The sequence below is a fragment of the Antedon mediterranea genome, chromosome 4, assembly GCF_964355755.1.
Source record: "Antedon mediterranea chromosome 4, ecAntMedi1.1, whole genome shotgun sequence".
In the NCBI taxonomy this organism is placed as follows: Eukaryota; Metazoa; Echinodermata; class Crinoidea; order Comatulida; family Antedonidae; genus Antedon; species Antedon mediterranea.
Window position 1 is genome coordinate 7,844,900 of NC_092673.1, and position 20,365 is coordinate 7,865,264.

A 20,365-nucleotide genomic window follows, 5' to 3' on the forward strand; every position below is an offset into this window, starting at 1 on the left:
ATACTCCTAAGAGTAAGACAACACCCTTAATAGGCATACATACTTCCAAGACACCAATACACGTGACCCTAGGACGATACTCCCAAACAAATTAGTATTACACCTTTGTACAACCTCACCTTTAGACGATACTCTCCAAAATATACCTTATGTGAAACATGGCTTAATATCTACGTTAACGACGGTGAACTTAGCTTCCCGGGTTACAAGTTATACCGTTTGGATCGTATAAATAAGCGAGGTTGGAGGACGTTTGATTCTTGTTAGCAATCGGTTTAAGTCAACCAGACTGGTTCAATACGAAATTACTGGCAGTGAAACTATGTGGATTGCATTGAACTAAAGGCTTCAAATAGAAAAACGTGTATTGTTGGACTGCCCTATATGGAGCTTCTTCATTAATCTCTCAAGCTTATATATGAATCCTCTAAGGCTTAATTGTGCTTAGTCGGTGATTTTAACCTACCCGAATTTCAGTGGAACGACGACAGTAGTCATACTTTTAAATCCAACTCTGCTATTAATGTTTGTTTTTCTGATCAAATTCTTAACCATTTTAACCTCTTCTTAAAAATTTGGCATTTGCGATCCTCTTTTATCTTGGATTCGTAACTATTTTGACAATCGTTTCCAACGTGTTAACTTTAATGGTTGCACATCTACGTGGTTGCCCGTTATATCCGGAGTTCCGCAGGGTTCCATATTGGGACCTTTGCTCTTCTCTGTTTGTCAACGATGTTTCCGAAATTTGTGTTCACTCGCAATGCCTCATTTTTGTATATTTTGGATATTAAATTGTATCGGATAGTTAATACTATTATTGATTCTCTTCTTATTCAGCAAGATCTTGTTAGGCTATGTAATTGGTCTGACACATGGAAAATGTCTGATTCTTACTTTATCACTTAAAAAACAAATTATTAATTTTAATTACACTATTAACGGACTTTCTATTGATAGGGTTAACTTTCAAAAAGGATCTTGGCATTTATATTGATTGATTACTAAACATGTTTATCATATTGTTGCTAAGAGTAATAGAATGTTAGGTATGCTTTGGCGTCATAATAAAAAATATCGACAGTGTTACTTAAACTTTATGTCTTTCTTGGCCGACCTATTTTTGACTTTTCCTCAACAATTTACAATTCCATTTCGATCTCCCAATCAAATCGTATCGAACGGGTTCAATCCAAATTTATTTACTTTATTAACCATAACAATCCTGGTCCTTTAATTCATTTTCCTCCGCTTTATACTCGGTTTTTCTTTTTAAATTCTTCAACTCCCTTTTTAAATGTAATATTTTGTCATTTTTTTCTCTCAAAATTAATCGACCAAACTCTCGCAACACCGACTTATTTTCCCTAGCCCGTTGTCGAGTCAACGTAACCAAAAATGGTTTCATTCAAAGATTATCAAAGCTTTTTAATTCCATATCTATTAACGATAAGACTATCGATATTTTGTTGACACTTTGTCCAAATTTAAGTCTAAAGTTTTTTTAAAAATCGATTTAAGTTTGCTAATTTGTATGTTTCCTGTTTTGTATTTTTATGTGCTTTTAATTTTATATTTATATCTTAAGAGTTTTAAGGCATCCTGTAATTTTTCGTTGTTGGATGTGGTTAAAATAAAAAAATAAATACCCTCAGACGATCTTCCAAGACAACTAAACACTCCCATATGGATTAATTAATCCATGGTACTCCGAAGACAAATATAGCAGAAGATAGGCCTACTCCCAGAAAACTTACCCTAGAAAATACTCCCAACAAGTAGGCCTACACGTACCTTCGGGAGACGATACGCCCCAAACATTAATAACTACACCCTCAGACGATACTCCCAAGACAACTACCGTAAACGTACGTATCCCCACATTAATAACTACACGTATACTCAGATGATACTCCCAAGACAACTAGGCCTACACGTATTCTCAGACGATTCCAGAGACAACTACACGTTCAGACGATACTCCCAAGACAACTTACAACCTCACCGATACTCTCAAGTCTCAACAACTACACCCCATTCGTGGCACCAATGATGCCACCTTTATGACCAAACGTTTTCAGCAAATCACGAACGATCAATCAACAACGAGACAGGATATCTTCTTTTTGTCGATCTATCTGCCGCGTTTTTTATGATATCGCTAGATCCGCTGGCTCTTGACATCTATACGCCTTCGTTTACCACCAGAACTCGAAAACACTACCCTTATTGATATTCTTCAAATTTTTACTAAAACACTACAATAGATGTTAAAGGACGAAACGTACCAACAACCGCTGGTGTTCGTCAAGGAGGTCCCGAATCACCTCCATTGTTTGATTTACCGTATATATTGACTGTAATGAGAATGTCATGCATCACGCAACCAATCAGAGATTAGATTTATTTCAATTCAAATATCGAATACTTACTACTCGCGAAGAACGTGCAACTATTAAACGTTGACCAACTGTTGGCACACCGCAACCGCAACTCGATTGGGCAGGTTACGCCGATGATATTGTGTTATATCTATTTTCGTTTGCTTCTCTCAAATCATCACTTTCCCTGATCGATTCCATTTTCAAACAATTCAAACTGAAAATAATGCGACTAAAACAGAAACCATGAATACCAATCGTAAATTCACATATGGAGAAGATGTTTATCCCAAGAGTGATCTCTTGATGGAAAACCTATCCAAAACACTGACAAGTTTCGCTATCTTGGCTCTCAAATCGTCCATGACCAGAATACCACAGGAGACTGCTGGGAATTTAATAGTCGCATCGAACCTGCCAAAAACAAATTTTCGTCAAAGAAGAATGTTTTATTAAATCACAATATTCTTCTCCAAACTCGTTTGATTTTCTTAATATATTCGAAGTCGATTGACATTCAATTGTACAATCAAATAAACTTGATTCGCCTGGGGTACGTTTTTAAGACGAATGATCCGTAATGGTTATCGGCGAAAAAACACTTTAGATGATGAATGTTATAAACTGTATTATACCAACATCGACATAAACAATATATGTAAGACATTTGATTTATTTACATTCATCAAAACCCAGCAACGACATTATGCTGCACATCTTATTGTTTCCACATTATTTTTACTGTTGTATTCAAATTGTACTACAAATTGGAGAAGTTTGATGGAAAAAGACTTGAGTGTCGTGTGGATTCGTCAGATTCAGAACTTCTTATCCAATAATGATCGAATGACGAATATTCTTCCAAGATGACAAATGCTCTTCGCGTGGTAGAAATACGAACACGTTATTCAAACAAGTTCTAGATAATGTTGGAATGGTCAAACAAGCCTTCATTAACAACTCGAAGTTCTTTGATATAGTATTCACATAATGTGTTGCTAGGCAAAAATTCGAGGCCTAGCCTAGTTTAAAGTTAGCCAGCCTAGTAGGCCTAGTAGTAGAGGCCTAATTAATATGTTAGCCATCCCTTCCTTCTGGACCAGTCCCTAAAATAGTAGCTATAGGCTAGGCTAGGTAGCCTGCTTGCCTACTAGTAGTAAGTAGTAGGCTAGCTAGGCCTATCTATTATTAGTTAGGGTTAGGCCCACTAGGCCTAGGGCCTCTAGTCTAGGCCCTAATTAATAGCCTAGTATTAATAATTCTATTAATAATAGGCTAGTACCTCCTATCTCCTACTACTAGGCCTACTACTACTAGCTAGGCAGGCCTATAATACTAATAGGCATGATGGATGGTGGTGGCGCGCCCCGGCATGTCTAGCAAAAAGGTACAGCCGTACAGCGTACTACTACTAAGGATAATGCCCTAGCCTCTATTCTAGGCGCGCCTAGAAGACTGTATCTAGGCTAGTAAAGCTTATTTATTACTAGGCATAGGTAGGCCTAGTCTAGGCCTTATTTAGCAGCCAAACTAGGCCTAACCTAAAAAAAAAACCTAGAGATATGCAGATGACACAACCTTACTTGCAAGAACTGCGACAGAGCTCCAAGATCTGAAAGAGCAAAGCAATCCAGTGAGGAATATGGTCTTAACCTCAATGTCAAGAAGACGAAAGTAATGATAAGTGGAAGGAGGAATGAATTCAAGCAGATGGAGAGGACATAGAAGTAGTCAACACCTTCAACTTTCTTGGCTCCCTGATTGTTGACACTGGAGGAAGCTCAGAGGAAATAAAACGTCGTCTCGCTATGGCTAGAACATCCACAATAGGTCTTACCAACATTTGGAAGGATAGAGGGATCTCAAGAAACACAAAGATTCATATCATGAATGCATTGGTATTTCCGATTGCCACTTATGGATCTGAGACATGGGCTCTTGGAGCTGCAGATAGAAAGAAGATCAAAGCTTTTGAAATGTGGTGTTGGAGGAGATTGTTGAGGATATCGTGGAAGGAGCATAAGTCAAATGAATTTGTTAACAACCAGATTGGATGCAGAGTCAACCTATGCCAGAAGGTTGATAAGATCAAACTTCAGTACTTTGGTCACATTGCCAGGAGAGAAGGTGACAACATGGAAAAGATAATTGCACAAGGTCATGTAGAAGGCAAGCGAAAACGTGGTAGACAGAAGATAAGATGGGCTGATGGTATTAGAGAGATCACAGGATTGGATGTGTGCACAGCTTCTCGCTATGCTCAGGATAGAGATGGGTTGAATGTCATCATAAGCAGGAGCACAAAGGGTCAGTCATGACTCACAGGACCACGACGACGACGACGACGAGATCTCAACAAGATGCACCCCAGCAAACAAGAAGAAAATCAGTATTTAGAAGGATTTGGACAGCAGTGCTTCATCTTTGTATCAGAAGTGATGAATCAACGGATAGCAACTTAAGTTCGTCATCATCATCAGTATCATCATCACAATCGTCTTTGTGGCCACGGTCATCGACATTCGCACATTCTCCTGGCCAGATAGTAACACCCAGAGGAGAGGTCATTCTCCCACCAAGAAGACAACATGTTCGTAGCGTGTCGTCGTCATCAGCTACCGTTTCTCCAGCTCATTGCATTTTAAAACTACCAACATCAACATTAATATCAGTCGGTGAGATACCATCAGAAAAGAAACGTTTTTGTAGTGTGCCATCATCTTCGTCATCACAATGGGCATTATCATCTGCCAGTAGCGTAAATGGTTCTTCGACTTCATCGACAAGTAACACCACCACCACTTCACCAACATCCGTCCGTAATAATATGATCCTACATCAAAACCTTCGGAAATGCTGCCGCCTGTGAGGTTACTGGATAGCGGAAGTGTCTCCGACCTTGGTAATCCTGTACGTCTTGGACAGGGAAGTTTTGGTCGTGTTTACCTGATATTATCCAATCTTTTTCCAGGTCATCAACACCTCGTCGCAGTCAAGACGGCTTTTTTGAACAGTTACAGCAATCCTGATGAAACATGAGACAATATGGTGGTAGAAGCACGTGTCATGGAGTTCTTAGATGATCTGCCTTCTGTTCCTCGTGTCTTTGGCGTTTTTCGTCAAGGTCAAGTATGTTGTATGGTACAGCAGTTTATTGGAAACACTCACAACATGTCCAGTACAACATTGCAAACTGGGCGGCCATCTTTAAGTGCGCTTAAATGTATGTCTATGACATTAGAAGTTGTCATCGCCCTCAATGCAATCCACCAAAGAGGACTGCTTCACAATGACGTAGCGCTTAGAAACATCCTTGTCCACCATAATGGAACCAAGTATAGAGCAAAGCTTACAGACTTCGGGATGGCCTGCAGCCAACAGTACCCAAGAGGAAATAGGCAGATAAAGTTTGCATCGCTAGACGAGGGCCTACAGTTCCACCAAGATTATCCAGACGTAGCACCAGAAAAATACCTTGATGGTGCTTGCGACTCAGTCAAGGGTGATGTGTATTCCGTCGGTCATGTTATGAAGATTTTAGCATTATCAATTAGAAGCAGGGAGATGGTTGACCTTAGAGAGGTGAGTGCAGCATTCGATGCGGATGATCGATTATCTCTAGATTGTGTAATCAACATCTTGAAAACCATTATAGAAAATGAAAAGATAAATCCAACATGCCGAGGTTTTAACGAGCGTTTGATTTAAACGTAGTTTTTAATTATTATAATAGTAATACACATAACCAATAAAACCTGTAATACAGTATTAATATAGTAATATAAAAATCATTAAATATCGAATAATAGTAATATTTAAAAAAAATAGTAAAAAATATATTTTCATGAATGTTTGTTTCTCTACATATGTTTCTTGTCTTGATACTTAAATTTAATAATAAATTTTATAAAACAGACCAAACCTCGCATAATAATATTTAACAACAATATTTTAAAAACGAAAATGTTATGTTGCTATTGGTAAGTATTGCATTAAAGTAAGTAGGCCTACACACAATTTTGTTATTAAGTAATGTATAATTCATAAAGTTAATGAATTAATACTAACAAAAATATTTAGTTAAAAGGTAGATTTGATGTTCACTATAATGATAAGCCTGGTTGCCATAAAATCGCACGACAGAGCGTAGCGATTCTATGGAAACGCTAGAATTTATCGGGGATCTACTACGCGAGTGCTAAATATTCTTTGGTACGCGTATTACCAAGTATTACCAAAGATAATAAAAGGAGAAGATACAACAGTTCCGTTGGCGGTGTAAACCACATCCGGGTTACTATTTGCCTACGCCTGAAGGTGGCGCATTTCCTTTTCACTAGAAGAAGTGCGCCACCTTCAGGCGTGGGTAAGGTAAAACTTTTATTGTAAATATCTATAAAAATGCAAACGATGATTATTTATCAAAATTCATATTCTTTGTTATTACGATTCATCGCCGACAAAATCGGCAAAGTTGAACATGGTTGAACCAGGGAGTTGTTGAACTTTGCCGATTTGACTGCGATGAATCGGTGAGCCTTCCCGATTGCGTCGGCGACATCTGCGCGTGTAGCGATTTTAATGGAAACGGTGTAGCGATTTTAATGGAAACGCTGTAGCGATTTGAATGGAAATCAGGCTTTAATCATATAATGAGAAATGATAGTTATTCTATTGAGAAACATAAAGAGCACCCTCGCGTTTACTGAACCAATTATTATATTTGTTTATTATTACCAAAGATCTTATATACTAGTATATAAGATCTTTGATTATTACTTAGTTATGTGTTTTTCTCTATAGGTTGCCAACGAAACAACAACTACAGTAGGCCTATTCACGATGATTATTCAAGACAATCCTTTAATACATTAAAGGTAAATTACTACTGTATTGTACTTACGATAAAAATACTTGTTTATAATTTAGATTAAGTTAAGGTAGATCGCCACATATTTGTAAGTTTAACTTTACAGCTCACTATGTCAGTCGGTTGGTCGGTCGGTAAACACTAACTTGTATATGACCTTATCTTGATATCAGTTTAATCTAGCTAAGTCAATTTTTCACAGTATATTCCATATGGCCAGGAATCGATGTGGTTATGTTTTCACGGTGCGCAATAAAAAATTACGCGGTCTACGCACGATTTAACGAAATCACGTTTGTAATCATATCTTCACAACCATGAATCACAATTAAATAAAATTTGGTACTCATAAATTCCAGAGCATAAATCATCATATGGCAATACAATTACATGCGTAGCGCATGTAACGCATGCGTACGCGCTCTTAAAATTTTCAATTTTTTTTTCGATGAAATAATTAGAGTACGTTTCAGGCAATTAAGCGTTTACAAAATTGCCATGAGTGCGCATATTTTTGCGCGCGCACTGCGCGTTAAATGTTATTACGCACTCTTTTCGCCCGATTTCTGTTTTCTTTACTTACTTTTCAACTCGAAATTACGTTAACGAGCACGTAAAAAGTGACAGGCTACGCACGTGTAAATTAAAAAAATATAAATGTTTTTAAACATTTCAACATTTTTAAACATGTTCAGCAATTTCGGTCAGTTGGTAGGTTGGGCACGCGACTGCAGCCATCTATATGGTCTTGTTTTTATTTTTCATAAACAACTGCCACAACTGGTATCTCAGATGATTTCAGGTCAAAACATTCAATCACAATTTTTATTTATTTTAATAAATTAAATATAATTATTAGATATTAGCTTAGTAGTTAACATTATTTATTTCTTTAAATATAGTTTTATGTGTAACCTTAATACTGATTTAACAAATATAATGATTTTCCAAATCAAGTGGGCCACTTTGTGTACAGTGATAACTCTGAATTTATTTCTTTTTCATTAATATTTATCGGGGAGGGCACTACTACGACAACTTACCAAGAAGATAATGTTAGCAAACATTTTTCAACATTTTAGGTAAGAACAAGAATTACAATGTACCGTACAACTATATCAACCAAAAGGTATACTGTATATTGATTATGTTATTTATATCATCATCTTTAAGATGATGTTAGCAACAACATATTTTAAGGATCAATTACAATTTTATTACGACTCGGGTACCTAGTACTGGCTCTTTTACCAGAATATTTACATTTAAACGTGTGCACTTGTAAATTAATATGTTAATTAATATATCAATTATAATGAACGTTCTAATTTATAACAGTTTGACTTCTACAACAATTTTCAGCAAAATTAAATGATAGAAAAATATAATTAAGTTTTTTGTTTGTTTCAGAAATCATATAGGAAGAGGAAATATTTATTATGAGATAGACCTACCTTGGAGAGTTAACAATTATACAGTATTATATTTTAATATTTTTTATGGTGTTTTAATTTTTTTATTTCTTTTTAAATGATAATTTAATTATTTTTCATATCTTTCAAAATTCATAATGTTTACAACACAGGAACCTAAATGCAATAATAGTTTAGTTAGGGACGGTAGAGATGAAGGACGAATGTTACATCGACAAATGCTGTACTTTCCCGATAATAAAAGAAACAGTGTGTAAAATCGCATATAAAAATCCTCATATTATTGTATTAGTCTGCTGTTTTCTGGGTCGTTCAGAGCAGTGTGGTCAGCGGTTGAAATGAGACACAAATACGGCCAAAATAGCACAAAAACAACGTGTCTGAGGGCGATGTATGTTTATGTTTTATGTACCACAAAAGTCAGAAGCAAAAAAAAAAGGTATTCGGGTTTTCGGCTAAATTATGCTAGATTTAGTACAAATTATGCTAGTTTTGTTTTTTTATTATGCCAGATAATATGCCAAATCGTGGTAAATATGCTGTAAAATTATGCTAGATTTTCTAAAATTATGCCTAGCATAAATGCCAGATGGGTAAAAATTATGCCAGATAGCATAATTAATATGCTAGATTTGGCCACTATGGTTCAGAGTACTGTTGGCATACTATACAGAAGTCACTATCTCAATTAGTTATTGACTCAACTAAACTAAAAATTCCGCGGATATTTCCCAAGCGGATGAGCAAACTGTCAATATTTATACTAACTACAACAACTTTATACAATACATATAATTATTCAAGTCAATGGATTTATCCTGTCCGGTCCCTGTAGGCCTATCAGCATAGTAAACATACATTCCAACCATTGAATCCAACATGTAAATATGCCACTATCACTTGTATGTTGAATCAAGGGCAAAATACTCCAGTGGTATCATCAACTTGACCACTATAAACTCGAACGGCGATTACAATGTTTTTTACATTCGATGGGGATTTCCCAGGCGGACGGGCTGGCTATATTACTGTCAATATTTGTCAACAAGTTAATTATATACCTAATTAATTCAATGAATTTATCATTTATTGTCCGGTCCCTCATAAAAGACATATAGGCCTACATTCCAACCATTGTAATTCCCCACACGTAAATATGGCACTTATGTTGAATCAAGGACAAAATATCTTATCTTATCTTCTTATTATTGACAACTTGACCACTACAAACTCAAAGATTACAATGTTTTCCCTAAAAATATAGGGGATTCCCCTATGTGGCTAGTTTCAAATACTTGTCAATATCTTAGTTTATACGTGATTGTGATTATCTGATAATATTATATTAACATTGAAACTTAGACATACGTACTTTATTACTCTTTAAATACTTTTGGTTATACCTCTTTTATACTGCCAGCAAACAATGATGCTGGTCTGGAAGAATTATGTAACCCAACAAATTTAATTCAGACGTAAATACACGCATCCGTGTGTCATTCTTGGATAAAGCTGTAAAAACACACTTGTTGCGGTTCACCAAACGGAAGGCGCGCCGTTAAATTCTGTATATTTACTGTATTATTATGACTTTCCGTTCCGTGAAAGAGAACAAGTGTGAATGTACCTATACCAGATGGAAAACGGAATTGCTTTTATAACATAAAATGAAACATGCATATACAACATTATTATAAAATCATTTATAGTAAAATATTATTATTATGATCATACATTTCAAGTTTGCAGTCTATATCGTGCCTATTTAGCCTCATTGGTTTGACTCTATTGTTATACCGCAGATGGCGCTCGTTACGGCAGACTGAACGAGTTCAATAGACTTTAAGCCTTGGCTACTATCTATTTTATCACCGAGTAAAAACTTCACTTTGGCAACCGTCGCGATCGGTATTACAGTATAATCAAACACAAGAGCAATTTAGTTCCATTGTTGCTATCAGGCTTCATAGTAGGCCGCAGATAGAAGATTGTGTCACTGTTGTTATAATACAAGAATATTTTCGAAATCGAAGTCTAAACTGTCCATTGGGAATTTGGGTTAATCTTACTCCATGATCTTTGTCAGAGACTGAATGTTAAGTTTAGCAGTTCATTGTATGACGATCGATTATTGTAGCAAACATGTGTCCATGAACCTCTTGGACCTACGGTGAGTTATTTAACATTACATTATGTGTTTACACTGTAATTATTATTATTACAGTTTGCGGCCTATTATTATTATTTCATTGTGGAAGTACATCGATTTGTCTGGCATTCAGAGTGATAAAATGTATAAATAAATCTCTTCAGGCCTATTCCATTTAATGTGATTGGAACAATCACAAAGTAAACTTGGCCCGTTCAGTACGGGGTTATTTTATTTTTGAAAGATAGATACACTGTCCATATTCAGTAGTAATAATAACACAAGTTACAAGTACGGTGGGCCTGCTAGGTATTTAGGCCTATAAGAATCTCATGATCATATCGCCGGGAAATTTGGAACGAAAATCCGAGATTGAAAGACACAACATAGAATAGATTACTGACAATCTGCGTATTTTAAAAATTATCATATAATCGAACGTTATATGGACCTATACATTAGATAAGTTCATGGTTACAGCAGGGAAGATTGTAATAATTTTACTTTTCTCTGGTTATAGTTCGTTTGAAACTTTTAATCAAATTTGACAGGAAATGAATCTATTTCTTTTATATACAGTAGGCCTATAATTTACTTGAATCGTAGAAAGTGTGAAACCAGCTGACCAGATATATAAAATACAGTCCTTAAAATGAATGGATCAATTATGATAGAATGGAGTCGATGACAAAATGTAATTCTCGAAAGCACGCTTTCTGGTAGAATTTCGGACAATGGCAAATTCTGGTAGAATTTCGGACAATGGCATTTCGGTAGTCACATTATATAGTCCTTGCACGAAAAGGCCGCGTGTAACTGTTAATTAAAGAGTATGTCGTTAGTTCTTGCACACAGTGTTTTTAATGGCGTGAACTAACCGTACTTTTTAGGCCTATGTCCGTGTCACATCACAGTGCAAAAATAAGAAAGGCTCAATAATTAGCGCTTGAGAAAGACTACGGGCTTGTTTCACGTTGGACTAACGGTAAACTTACCAGGTGTGTGCATTCAATAATCATTTTATTTATTATAACAGGTAATTACTAATGTAGAACGTGTAGTCATGAATAATTACGCTTATTTGGCGAACACAATACACTGAAGGCAAAGGTGGAAGGACAACATAACAATCAATAACTAAAATGTCTTTGATAGTTAAAAGCATTATCAATTCATAAATCACTTTGAGCAGTATAAGTGCGTGTACTTTATACGTTAATTCAGGCATCGTGCGGTTGTCATAAAGCCTGTGTATTAATTGTAGCCTATGGGGGTTTGACGTAAAGTGGGGATTGATATTTGGATTGATGGGGTACGGTATGCCTACAGTTAGCTTAAATCCCTTGGTAAATACCGCCTTTCATGGGTAAACAATGGCTCGCAGTTGACATGTAGTGTTAATGGGTGTTGTTTGAGGGCTTATAAGTGTCGATGTTTATAGCTTTTTTTAGAATATCAACACAGAGGTTGTCAGTCAAAACCTATACCAACAGACCTTCCTGACCCAAATATAGTATCTAAATCATGAGGGTCACCACATTTCGATAGGCCGCACATCCACTGATTGCTTGTTCCATGCTCTTCTTTCTAACAAAACATTTCTATCTATGTCACATACATGCGCCAAATGAGCAGTACCAACAATAAATACATTGTTTGAAATACAATTGAGACTACTAGTAATTATTATCTTTAGATCCATTTACACGGCTACACAAATTTGAGAAGTAAACAATGAAATAGCGTTCGTAAATATTAGTTTCCCATTTTGGTTACCAAAGCAGTTCCAAACACTGGTTCAGGTCGGCCTTTAAGCTTGGTTAACACTCGGACTTACCACATGGACGTAGCGTAATGCAAATGATTTGACTAGGCCTAATCACAAGCAAATTATTATACTAACTGACGCTTTGTCATTGGTTTAACTCACTTGCGTTGCGATACGTGCTTGCTTTACGGCCGAGTGGAAACCAAGCTATATCCTGCGTTGCGTCTGTAGATGAGAGTTTCAGCTTGGTTAACATTATAATAGGACATAAGCGCAATGTAAGTAATTTGACCAATCTTAAGCGATTGATAATCGCTTAGGCTTGTGTATTAAGGATCAGTGTACTTTTTTATTTGATATTTTAGAAATCTTATTGGCATATCTCATCAAAAGCGGTTCACAAGGCCGCATAGGCTAGGGTAAGAGTGTATCTTTTACCATGGATTAAAGAATAGAAGGATATGCATCGACGTGAGATCAAGGGTTCCTTGACTCTCGCCGACAGACCGCGGACCGCCCATAATGTTACAGTTTAATTAACCGCATGGTAACAACGAAACGGTCGCGTGCCTAATATATTGTTTACTGCACATGTGCAACGACATTTAACCTTGTTGGCTACTACGCTTCTTTCGCGCGTTCTTTGGTGGCATGATGTTTGTAGATGGTCAACTATTGACTATGTTGGTTTCTGCCGCGATTGATCTACGCTAATGATTTTTTTATGATGATTAAAGTAGCATTTTATGACCTGTAGTAGCCCTACATCTGAGACAATAACTATTAGTTGTCTCATTTGTTGTAAAATTACAAAATCAGCAAGAATGCTAGCCTAGCTAGGCCCAGGCCTTGTACTAACTAGGCTAAACTGGGCTAGTAAACCCTATGATTTGCCGACATTGATACTGCCTAGGTAGGCCTAGGCTAATCTTAAATACTCACCGTTGTCTTACTTCTTGTGTGAATAATAATAATAGGTAGGCCTACTTCGTTTGTTCGTGATCAAGTTTGCCCTGCGTGTACTTTTCAAAACGACCGCTAGGTAACGAATCGCAACTATACATAGCCAGCCAATCCCGGATCAGGGATCGCTGTTTTCATTCAATTAGGCCCGGTGATTGGATGTGATGTGGATGACATAACCACTAGCCAATCACCAGGCACTACAGTTTAAATATAATCACATCGATAATTAAGGAGATTTATGAAGAAACCACTGCTTAGCCATATATTAAAAAACACGATTGTTGTATGTCTGAACACCGGCCACGCTAACAACATACATGGTCAAATGCATAATTTAATATTCTATAGATTAACGCAATTTTTAATGACAGAAGATGGCAGGCAAATAATGATAATTCAAATATAAAAATGGCATATTTTATTAATATTACCAACTACCTAAAATTACCAGTCGTAAGAAAGTGAACTTTTCGTAGTCCGATTGTGATGAAACTAAAACAGAATTATTCAGCAATATATGTTTGTTATCAATTAATCATCGACGCAGACATGTCAATAGAACATTCAGACTGCGCATACGATTTCTACATGGTTACGTTTTGGTCTCAAAAAATGTAACAGTTGATTCGCAGCGTTTTACAGAGGGCCGCGGTTAGAGACACGGAGTTCAATGAACGTGTTTGTTTGATTGGCAGCAGTGCTTTAGTATAGGCAAGCGCGTTGTAAAATCGTTTGATGTCACCGTCGATGCATATCCTTCTATTCTTTAATCCATGCTTTTACTCAAGACCGTAAACTAGTTCTGATTCCCCCCATAGGCCTACACTATTGTAATAAAAGAATACCAAGAAAATTCCACCTTTTTTAAATAATTGTTTTATCAATCGTTGCTAGACCTTTTATGTTTGCAGTAATCAAACACCGTTCTATAAATTACAATGAATTAATACCTTTTATTATAAACATCTATAACAAAAGCTCTGATTTCTGATAGCGTCATGATGTCATGGTTACTCGTGTATGAAAAGCCTATTTGATATTCATAAGGACACTTTATCCTAAAGAGAATATTCACATACATATCAATTTCTGAAATGTTTTTTTTCTATAGAAACTTAATAGGGTTACTGTATATATAAAGAAAAAATCATTAAATAAAATATAAAGAAATACAGTTGTATTCTTATGGTGGTTTTTAAGCTATTCTTTATAATGCTAAACGCCTGTTGAGGTTGTGCCATCTTCATAATCTAATTGCCACCTTCTGGTGTATATTTTATTCCTTCTATATAATATAAGAACTGAGGTGGATAACATTTTATTATGTTAATGTTGGCAAATGATTAAACCCCAGTAGCTTATTGGACAAACAAAGAGGTTAAAAAAGAGTCCGATTCTGTGCTGCCTTGAATGATATTAACAATATTACAACCGGATTTATATTTATTATCGTTTTAAAGTTTTCAGGATTTTGAGTAAAATGAATTCGTGTCTTAAACGGGGTCTTAAACTATCCATTTTGATAAGTAGTCGTGAACACAATTCTCCCCTTTAGATAACAAGAGCTGAATACAATATGACCAATCACAAGCGGTGAATTAGTCGAATTGTTGCTTGTAATTGGTCAACAAGCTGCGCTTACAACAAGGTAGGGTAACCAAGCGTGGGTTACGAATTCGTGTCTCAAACATCTTAATAATGTAATCATAAACACAATTCTCTACTTTAGATAACAGGTGCTAAATACAATTGATTCATAATGATAATTGATAACTATATCAATAAACCTAATCATATAATATATAATGTATGATTTTGTGAAGTATACGTTTATGTCAATCAATGTGCAACAGAATAATACAGATTATTTGATGATAATTATCAATCTCAAGTAAAATAATTCAAGAACATGAAAAAAAAAGCATCGAATAGGCCAGTTTGGAGTTTTAATCAAGTTGTACACTTCCGTTTAAAAAACAAAATAATATTTGTTTTTGATTCAATTTTGGTAAAAGTAAATAATGAATAAACATTATAACATATAGTAATAAAGCATATTCAATTAAAAAAAGTAATATTGAGACGTTTTAGTGGGGGTCTATGTTTTCGAGAAAATCTATAGTGGGGGTCTCTGGTTTCGAGAAAATCTCGAAAACAGAGACCCCCTATATAACGTAATATTGACTTAATATTGAGACGTTTTAGTGGGGGTCTCTGTTTTCGAGAAAATCTATAGTGGGGGTCTCTGGTTTCGAGAAAATCTCGAAAACAGAGACCCCCTATATAATGTAATATTGACTTAATATTGAGACGTTTTAGTGGGGGAAAATCTTGAAAAGAGAGACCCCCACTAAAGCGTCTCAATATTACATTATATAGGGGGTCTCTGTTTTCGAGATTTTCTCGAAAACAGAGACCCTGGGTCTCGGGTCTCTGTTTCCGAGACACCCATCATAAAACAATCTCTTTACGCGCAGCACTACTGTAGCTCACTGACGTAAGTTGTTCAAGGCTCATAAAGTCGATAAAAAATAGTTAGGCCAATACAAAAGATATTGGCCTAAGAATAAAACGTATAATTTATTGACTTATAAACGGATATAAGATGTATCTATTTGCAAGTCCGTTCATTTTAGCAGGGAAAATGAATTTACAACCGACTTTATTACTGGTAGGCTATACGTGCGTGACTTACTATTTTGTAGACTTCTGACGTAAGTAGGCCTTAGTATATTTAGCCTTTATGTTTATTGTAATGTAACTGAAAGTTACGAACACAAACTTCACCATTATTCCACTATTAGACGGGCTACCGGTGCTATGATTTGGTTTACTACATTTTGTTTTAGGGCTGGCATTAAGAACATGACAAATTACTACATTTGACAATACCAGTAATTATCATAGGACATAGTTACTGAGGGTAAGTCTATCTTGTGATTCTTAAAATCTCAGTGGACAAATCACAATATGGTTGACGCCTGTTCTCTAACTGCAACGTTATTTTTTGCGTAAGTTCGTATATTAGCCCACCATTCAAATACGGAAAGACATGGTATCGGCCTACTAAGGTAAACCCCCATACTCATTGTATATAAGGACATCGTCAATAAAACGTCAATTAAGATTACGACCATGATAAATAGAATCCAAAGGTTGTTTGGTTATGCTTAATGAATAGGATAACCTAACACCCTAACAGAAAATCTCTGAAAGGTGTGTGTTTAGGCCCTTTTGAGTGTTTGTTTCATGTGAACAGATTTTTGGGAGTCAAAGGAAGCGTTTTTAAGTTCTTGGATAATATGGCACGTAGGTTGATAAGCAAAGTAATGAACACAGATAAGTCGGCGACTAGGTTCTCGTTACTTAGACATATAGGAATTTTTTATACTAACATTAAAAAGTAAAGTAATTAAAATATGTACAAAAAGATAAGTTACTCGCGAATTAAGATTAGATAAATAATTGTATTATTTTACAATGTCAGCGGTATGTAGAACGGTACGGTACATCTTCATTCCAGAGGTGGATCGCGAAGAATTTGAAAACACAGGTGAGGGTGACCATATTATTATAAAATAACTGCGTTTTAGCCCTAATTTACGATTATGAAATGTTTACATTTAGTTAATGTAAACCTTTCGAACAACTGTTTCTAAATCTCTTCTCCGACGATCACAAAGTTTTGATCTACTCTGTCAATGTAGATTGCACATTATGCGGAAATAGCGAATAGAACTAGAAACAATAAGGTAACTTACATTATTAGCAAAAGTTTTTTCTGACACAGATAACTATGTATCGTTGTTATCCTTCTTACTTCTATGCACTACATTGGGAAGTATCGTATCCAGAGTATATTAAATATACTCTGGATACTTGGGGCACAATTCGTCTATCATCACTGGCCACTAGTCACATAGGCCTAACCATTAAACCATATTCGACACCACAGACATTACAATCCGCTGTTTTCTTCCAACTAAATACCCTCTTCTTTTTCAACAACTCAATATATAAAAGCACATGATGTGATGTGTCGAACACTAAACTCACTCAGATATTCAGAACTGAAGGTGTTTTTCCTTTTTGTTTTGACGTATTTAAATGTATTTGTCAGAAGCTTTAGCAATGATATAATATGAATGTATGTTTATTTGTACTGTATTTAAATTTTTCAATGGAATTTTATTGTTATTAATTTATTTACCTCCGCCAAGGAGGTATATGTAGGCCTACGGTATCGATCGCGTGTGTCTGTTTGTCTGTTAGTGTTAGCAAGATTATGCCTATACTCAAACAGTTATTGCAAGATCTTTACCAAAATGAATATAGAGATGAATATGTGGTCAAGGACCACTCTATTACATTTTGGAGGCAATCCAGACCAAGCTCCTAATTCCGAACCAATTTTTAGTATTATTTTCAGACCTGCTAATGTTAAAAGATAGGAGATAATTTTCAAAAGCTGGCGAGCAGTCTTAAAGTAAACTGAAATGCATTTTATCGAAAACTACTTGTTCCAAAAAACTTCATTTTTGTATAAGAGGCAAGAGTTATAATTTGTGATTTGTATATTTAAAACATAATTTGATTTAATGCCCAGGTTTTTCATACGAGTATTTTTTCAAAAACCTATTTCATCCGTTTGTTTTTGTCATTGCTGTTCTATTATTAGTCAACTGAAACTATTGTTAGTTGAAAAGCTGGTTACATAACCATTACACCAGATTCGCATACACATGGTTGTAGTGAACACACATATTAAAAAACAAAATGTTCCGGTGAAATCTTATGTATGCGAATTTAACAGTAGGCGGAGGTATGTACTCTCTAGTATTAAAATGAACTTAAATGGAATTATATATTTAAAGTATATACGTATTGCAATTTTTTTTCTGCAACGCCATTTGGTCTTGAATCAAATTGAATGATGGTATTAATTTGCTAATGTTAGGCTTTTAGTTTGTGCCGTAATAGGCTGCATAATGTACTCAAATATAATATTTTTTGTTTATATCTTTCAGATAATACATGCCTAGAAATACGAAGAAATCGGATTTGTATTTATGAAAATCAAATTATAGCTATCTTATTAATATGACGACCGCGTATACAATGAATCGATACAACAAAGAGTCGGATATTTCCTCTAGCATCTTTAGAAACCAAGACAAAGCGAAAACAAAAAATTCGTTTGCTAATCGAAATTTGCAGAATGATTTAGACAGAGAGCGAGGAATAGAAAAAATGCACTTAGATACAATTCGTAGAGAACAGATGTTGCTTCAAAAAGAGCTCCAAAAAGTACGAACGAAAGGACAATATATGAATGGAAATCGGGCAATCGTTCGTCGCTCGCAGCATCATCGGTTTGGTCGTTATACGCATGGAAGACGTGCCGCCGGTAAGCCTCAAGATGCAGACAATGATAATATGTCGGAAGAACTTGTTACAACCACGGACTCTTCATTGCCATCTATTCATTTCAATTCAAGGCAATTATCACAAAAATCAACACCCCTGCAGAGGGAATATGACCAAAAGATGCAACTTATTAAAAAAGAAAGTAGCCGCGAGCAGACAATTAGCCAACGGCGATTAAAAGAAATGTCACGGAAGCAACAGAAGTTAGTAGCTCGTGTCGCAGATTTGACAGAAGGTCTGAAAAACACCACGACTTCTAGCAATGCACCTTCTACTTATAAAGGAATATCAAACAATCATGATAGTAAACGAAGAATGTCACATCAGGAAAAAGTCTCAAACAACTTGAAGACATTACCGTCGATTTTTAGTGTACCCATTCCTAATAACACAGCCACTTCTCCATATTCTTCACGGAGAAATGACGCATCACCGTTGGTAAATGAACCTTCTCGAGCACCAATAGACAATGCTGCGCATACTAATAACGGTGTTACTGAGAATACTCAGACCAATTTAAACATCATGTCCGAACCGCATAATAATATTCAGAACACAAATGTAGCGGACATAGTAGCCAATCCAACCTTATGGTTTGATCAAAATAAATATGCTCCCGATGGCGGTTTACGAACCATTCACCTGTTGCCAAATTCTGACGATACTTTTCATGAGGCTAAAAAAGCGCGTTATTTGCGATGGAAGGACCCGCAGACGATTAACAAAGAACTTTCAGTTACCGAAGTTTTTTCTCCTAAAAAGAAAACTAGGCGACAGTCTAACATCCATGCTATACATGAATAGTAGGATGGTAAACAGTGACCATGGACCTCAACTCATCTGACGGCGGTCAACATTTTCTTTTGAGTATACCTAATTTTGAAATTAACGACGAAGACTTACTTTATATTACGTAAATGAGAAAGAAAACAGAGAATTCTGTGCTCTCTGTTAATTGTATCGATTTGGGCAATAGGCAGGTTTATTTTAACCACTGGGACAATATGTAAACACGCGATCATATCAATCCAAATTTCAGTAAGATTATGGTTGGGAGTTGGAACGCATGCAGTTTGTTAGAAAAATAGGCTTTTTACAGGCAATTTAATTGAGATCTGGTTTTCCGCTAACCGTTACCGCTCGTCTGTGTAAATTGTCCTTCAGCGTAAAAAAAATGCAATGGGTGGACATTATTGAACTTTGTGCTATTTAAAAAATGCATATATATGTTCTATTATTATAAGACAGATTATTCGGCATGATATACGTGTGCTGCAGAATTATCAAAATAGTAAATAAAAAATATGTAGAATAAATTGTGTCAAGGGAGTTATATTTGTTTTTTTCATGTTTACAATAAATAGCGCTATT

The 20,365-nt window shown here is 35.7% G+C and overlaps 3 protein-coding genes across 3 annotated transcripts; all 3 read left to right on the forward strand.

Annotated features, from left to right (window-relative positions):
- The first annotated feature begins 4,189 nt into the window (after positions 1 to 4,189).
- On the forward strand, positions 4,190 to 4,699 carry LOC140047530 (uncharacterized). Its single transcript, XM_072092572.1, has one exon. The coding sequence runs from the start codon at positions 4,190 to 4,192 to the stop codon at positions 4,697 to 4,699; it is 510 nt and encodes a 169-aa protein (XP_071948673.1).
- A 727-nt stretch (positions 4,700 to 5,426) lies between these two features.
- On the forward strand, positions 5,427 to 6,089 carry LOC140047531 (uncharacterized). Its single transcript, XM_072092573.1, has one exon. The coding sequence runs from the start codon at positions 5,427 to 5,429 to the stop codon at positions 6,087 to 6,089; it is 663 nt and encodes a 220-aa protein (XP_071948674.1).
- Positions 6,090 to 18,571: 12,482 nt separating this feature from the next.
- Positions 18,572 to 20,266, forward strand: LOC140047972 (uncharacterized). Its single transcript, XM_072093005.1, has one exon. The coding sequence runs from the start codon at positions 18,668 to 18,670 to the stop codon at positions 19,796 to 19,798; it is 1,131 nt and encodes a 376-aa protein (XP_071949106.1). The 5' UTR covers positions 18,572 to 18,667; the 3' UTR covers positions 19,799 to 20,266.
- The last annotated feature ends 99 nt before the right edge of the window (positions 20,267 to 20,365 follow it).